Here is a 6,000-nt window from a genome sequence, read left to right on the forward strand (position 1 = left end):
AGCCCTTGAAATAGCTAAAAATAAGGACGTGTTTGCAATAGGAGAATCCCTTATTAAGCTATGTTTAGTTCAAGTAACAAATGAAGTCTGGGAAGCCACAAGTTAACAAAGTTAAATAATTACCATTATCCAGTGATACCATCATATGATTGCAAATGATACAGAAACTCAATTGACTAAATTAAATTACCTCCGTGATTTGCTATACTGATAGATGAGTCCATGGACATCACTCACTGGTCGTCTATTTTGTTGCTCTATGTAAGATTTGTTAATCAGGGAACAGGAACTTTTGTGGAATAGATGGTTTGTTTTCTGGAATTTAAAACTGATACAACTACTGAGAGCATTTTCAACGTTCTGAACTAGACTTCACTTCAGATTTGAACTTGTACCAGTGGAGCAGCAGCAATGATGGGTCAGAATTATGGCGTAGGGGCTCGAATTTAGGTTTATTCTCCCTATATGATTACAACTCAGTCTATAATCCATCATGCGTAATTGGCTAATATGAATGTTTGTCATCAAAATATATACACTTCATACGACATCTGTTAATAGTGATCCTGTTACATTTTCGTTTATTATACTATTTATCTTATAGCTAGTTCTTAACAGTTACCCATTTTACGTTAGTAATATGAATGTACTTCTAGTTTAGTTTTCTCCTCCCACTTCTTTTTTATTATCTATAAAAATACTTTCCTAATTTCTTCAAGTTTCTTTCATTTAACAGTCTACATATTTATATAAGCTACTCTTAAATTAAGTTTTGGAATTGATTTTTCAATAAATATTTTCCTTATACTATCATTTTTTCGAGCAAGACAGTGTAATATGTATAGCATCCACGTTTTGTCTGCAGAACAGAGGCTACATATTTTTAAATGTTTCCTCTTCTGTTTGTTAGCCTCTAAATTCCCCATCTCTACTATGTTAGGCTCATCCATTCCTCCCTGATGTTAATTCTTATGTATTATTCCTGTCCCTATATGATGTTCATTTTTCCATAATCACTTAATGACCATATAGTCTGTTTAAATTAGTGAACATTTCTTGCCCGGCTGTCTGGTTACTTTCCTCATTTATAATTTTGCCTATTAAATTTTTACATCAACCAATTTTCTACTCACATTATATTCTAATTCTCCTATCCAAATAGACTTTGTTTTCGTCACTTGTTAAAATTTTATACATTTTTTTCACAATATCATTTTCCTTTTTCTCCATAGTATAACTCAAAAATTTAATATTTAATTTTCTTAACCAAAATAGTCCCCATGCTATCATCCATACCCATTCGAAGTTTTGACGCTATATTTAAAGAGTTCCATGGAATATCTAAACATTTTTTACAAAATTTTGATCTTATCCTATGATATATACTTTGGATAAGTCATTTGCCCAGGTCTCTATATCACATAATACCTTTGTCTCTAATCATCACGTTATAAATATAATTTAATTTTTTACATCCTATGTTGGGGCATTTACTCAAACATTTCTCTATTGCTGTGAGTGCTGCTTTGTCTTTATTTATGGCATTTTCATTTTGTTCTTTCCAGTCCCCCTTACCATATAATATTACATCTAAATATGTAAATTTAGGAATACCGTCTTTTATATATAGATATATATATATATATAGAGAGAGAGAGAGAGAGACACACACACACACACACACTCTGTAATCCTCCCTTATTGCATATTAACACTTTAATGTTTTCTTCTCATTTATTTTCAAATCCAAATTGAAGCAAAACTTCGTATTGCCTTCCAGTAACAATTGAATTCAGAGAGTTGGACTTGCTTTCATTCGTCTCAGTGAGTTATCTGCAGTGTTCAACTTGGAGTTTTGATTGGTCCTCTGGTAATGAATGTGGATCGTACTGTGCACAGGTGTTAGTTTCTAAAATTATTTGAAGCATTGCACATTGGTTATTGGTGATTATTTTTCTGCATCTTTCCAATCAACTGTGCCATTCAAACATTTTTTGCTGAGTCACGATGTTCATTATCTTCCAGTGATTATTGATTCTCTTCTTGGCAGAAATGGACCCCATATATGAATAAAAAAATTTTCTTTACACTAATCTTCATTCCATACCAGGTGACTCAACATGTAAACTAATGCACGTATCTGAATTCCATCCTATTGGCTGCAGGACAAAGAATCTCTTTATGGTGTCTAGGATGCTAAGTTAATTAGTACTCAGTCTGAAAACAGAACATGTTATACATTTTTGAAGACTTGATAGGAAACTTGCTGTTTTTCTAAACATGAAAAGGAAATACCATATGAAGCAGATGTCTGGTAGAGGTTCATCATTCATGCCACGTATATAACCACTTCCAATAGCTACACTGTGCAGTCAAAAAAATAAACAAAAGCGAAGTTTAATATATTTCAGTAATAATGATTAAGTATGTGTTTGCATTAGTAGTACAAAAATAAAGTCTATAAATGTGGAATAATGCAACAAAACTTGATATAAATATTGTTGTAGGTGCTGGATGCAAACAACTGTGACTATGAGCAGCGTGAACGTTTCCTGTTGCTTTGCGTGCACGGTGACCCTAACACCGACTCCCTTGTGCAGTGGGAGATTGAAGTGTGCAAACTGCCTCGCCTGTCGCTGAATGGTGTGCGCTTTAAGCGCATTTCTGGCACGTCCATTGGCTTCAAGAATATCGCTTCCAAGATAGCCAACGAGCTGAAGCTGTGACTACCCGTGCTGGAGGGGGCGTGCAGCGAGGACGAGGGGAGCATGCCCCCTCCCCCCTCCACAGCACCTTCGAGGGGCTGACGATGGAAGCTTGGCCCTAGGCGGCCCTGGAGGTTTCGGCGCTGAAACAATGAGAACTTGCGACTCCACAGCCTCGGAAACCAATTGCAATATAAAAATGTAATACTCTGCAACTATTTGAAGGCTGGAAATTCCTATGCAAACTGAATTTTTCTCTGCCATTCACGTAGGCTTTGGATCAAGACGCCTTCTCTTGACATGGTGAACAACACCAACACTAGTTTTTCTTCCACCTTCAGGCCTGGATATTTCTGTATCACTCAAGTAAGACTGATCTACTTGGGTGTGTGTTACATGTTAAGCCCCCCTGCAGGGTGGAGGGGTTTTTGCAGTGATCCACTGGAAAGTGTCTCTTCCAACAAGCTTCATGGCCACCATTTTGCAGCACAAACCTTCCCATCTACGCATATTCGAGCTTTTCAAATGATTTTTATGCACTTCGAAATTCCTGTCTTGTTGATCTAAAGAATTCCCTCTTTCTTCCAACTGTGACACACTCTACAAACAGTATTCTGCTCTGTCATTTTCAATTTGAATTATTTTTAATATAAATTTTATAGACGAGCTGGTCTTTGTTTATCATTATAACTGGCAAAATGATGATTAGCCAGTAGTGAAAGTCTCGTCTGTTTTTAAGTCCCCCCTCTGTTCACGAGATGTATCTGTTGTATTGCACTCTAGCTATGAAATCAGAGGCGTTTTCTTGAATTGAAGCTGCTCTGTTCTCTTCAGAAAAGTGCAAGCAGTTGAAGTGAATAATAAACGGAGTACTTCAAAATTGCTCCTGCCTCCGTGCAAGGTACAATATTTTAAAGTTTGCTCAGGAAGGGACCAATTCCTGTGAAAAGTAACCCTATTGGTCTACAGTTGCGTCTGTTGGTTGAAATGGGGAAAGTTGTGACATGGATGTGGTGTGAGTATGGTGCAGTTGTGAGGGAACACGTCACATAGTGAATCATTCTCTTTTCCCAAACTTATATTGAGCTGATTTTCTAGACATAATTCGAGAAAATTTTTTAAAACGATAAAGGCATATTTGGATATGTTTCTCACTTTCCCTCATTATTATTATTTTTTTAAGTGTTAATGTTGTATGGACCTGTATCACATGATCGGATGATGCTGCACAAAGCATCAGCTGCTTGTGATGTCATCTTTCGATTCTCTGAAAAGTTGCAAAGTGAGATGTTTCAGTGTCGAATAGAATCTACATTGTTACAATAATTTTGAAAATGTTGAAAGTGCAACACTTCAAAAGAGGAAATGTACTCGTAAGAAAAGTTAATTTAAATAGATTATTAATTTAGTTTAGTGGATATTTGTAAAAAAAAAAAATCTTAAGTACAAGATGTGTAGATGAAATGTTGGACTCGCTCCTGGCGGGTATCAACAATTGGTGTACTATAAGGACAGTGCATCTCTTTCCAGAGGTTTTGTTTTTGTTTGTAGACCAAACATTTTATAAAATTTTGGTGGATGCCAGCCAGAACTTGTGCTGTGCTGCGTGTGCTTGTCCGGGATGCTCACCACTGTAAATAGTACATGTAAAGACATGTTGCTTGCTTTCATTAGCGCTCCCTTTGTTCTACAGTAGCTCCACACCATCATCTTCATGATGCGAGTGTTGCTCACAAGTCTGCTTTCTTGTGACAGCACATTGCTGTTTTTATCTGTATATAATGTATTAGCTGGGCTCAGCCTTTGCCCCAGAGGGAGGACTTGTTGTAAATGAAATGATTCGTTGGCATTGAGACTTATAATTGTACTATGTATAAAACAATGGTCGCCTCTACTGTTGCAGTGCTCTGTACTTGTGCTGCAACAAGAATGAAAAATGACTTACATTTTCCCTCGTAGATTTCAACCACTCGAGTGTGTCATGTCGAATGTTTGGTTTGTTGCATCCTTCCCAGCCCCTTGTGAACTGCTGTGCCAAAGGGTGGCAGACGAAATGCTTCTGTTCTACGGTTTGTTTCAAGTGTGGTCCGTGCGGTACTGACAAAGACACTTATTTATTTTGAAGTTTTAAAGAGATCACAGCATGTTTCTTACTTCACCTCGAATAGAAACAGAAGTCGATCTCAGTGTAAGGAAGCAAGCTGCGTTCTCTTTGTGTCATGTGTAAAATAGTGGCTCAATTTGTTCTTTGTTTATTTGTTTCCATTATGGTGGCAACATCTACAATTCTAAACTTTCCTCCATTTGCACCTTCTCTTAGCAAGTATCAGAACTTCGACAGTAATGGTGTGAGGTGAGGTGTGCTTTCCTGACTCCATTGTTGAAATTGAATCTTCATTACAGTTGCGTGGATGTGTGCATGTGCATTTGAGGGTGAATAATAAAATAAATAGAAGTGGAAAACACGAGAAGGGCAAACATGCGATGTGGAACAAGTGGGTATGCTTGAGTGTGTAACGTGAATCTATCAGTGACTGCCGAAGATGTGAAGCAAGGCAAATTGTTTTTAAGGAGCCACGTGGACGGATTGTGAAAGTACTCTGATATTGAATCCCCCATATGTAAGCTTTGAATGCTGCATATTTAATTTTTGTTTTGATTTTTTTTCCCCCCCTTGTGTTGGGCGCAAGGATACAAAGTAAGAAGTATGTAATTTATTACTTAACATGACAGGTCCCCGTCTAGCACGTCATTGCCTTTCACAAGAACTTTCCTGTAGGTAACTGATCCTCATGTAAATTACCATAGGTGTCTTTTTGCTTTGAAGCTCTGTATTTTAATATTCTGGTGGAAGTTTGAAGCATGGGGGAGTATGACTGTAGTATTAAAAAATAAAATTTATAATAAAATGAAATAACTGATTGACGCCTACCATTGTTTGAGATGGCATACTCGGCCGCATGTAATATTACTACTACCAAGATGTGCACAGTTCTTTTAAAGTCACAGTTTATTACCAAAATTAGACAGTTACAACACCACCACTATCATAGTTTGTGTATTTAAATACAGTTTCTAAAGTTTATTACACGAGCCATGGATTTTATTTCTTGGTATTACTCCCACTTCATCCCAAATCAGGCGCTGATTTCATCTTTGTATGTGCTCCTTGGTTGGAGCTGGAAATCATGAAGCTGCTACAACCTTTGTTGGTGTCACCATCCATATATGGATCCTGGATCCTGCAGTGTATACTTTGCTGTGGTGAGGACAGTATTTAATGACACCTATTTAA

General features: G+C 37.0%; 1 protein-coding gene across 13 annotated transcripts in view; it reads left to right on the forward strand.

Annotated features, from left to right (window-relative positions):
- Positions 1-5,798, forward strand: part of LOC138696270 (serine/threonine-protein kinase MARK2-like) — a 271,602-nt gene extending 265,804 nt beyond the window's left edge. For all 13 annotated transcript variants that reach the window (XM_069820963.1, XM_069820964.1, XM_069820966.1 and 10 more), the window contains one exon: positions 2,508-5,798. In XM_069820963.1, the coding sequence (XP_069677064.1) occupies positions 2,508-2,726 (219 nt within the window). In that variant the 3' untranslated portion in view covers positions 2,727-5,798. The remainder of the gene's footprint in view (positions 1-2,507) is intronic.
- The last annotated feature ends 202 nt before the right edge of the window (positions 5,799-6,000 follow it).

Source organism: Periplaneta americana, chromosome 3 (genome assembly GCF_040183065.1).
Source record: "Periplaneta americana isolate PAMFEO1 chromosome 3, P.americana_PAMFEO1_priV1, whole genome shotgun sequence".
Lineage (NCBI taxonomy): Eukaryota > Metazoa > Arthropoda > Insecta > Blattodea > Blattidae > Periplaneta > Periplaneta americana.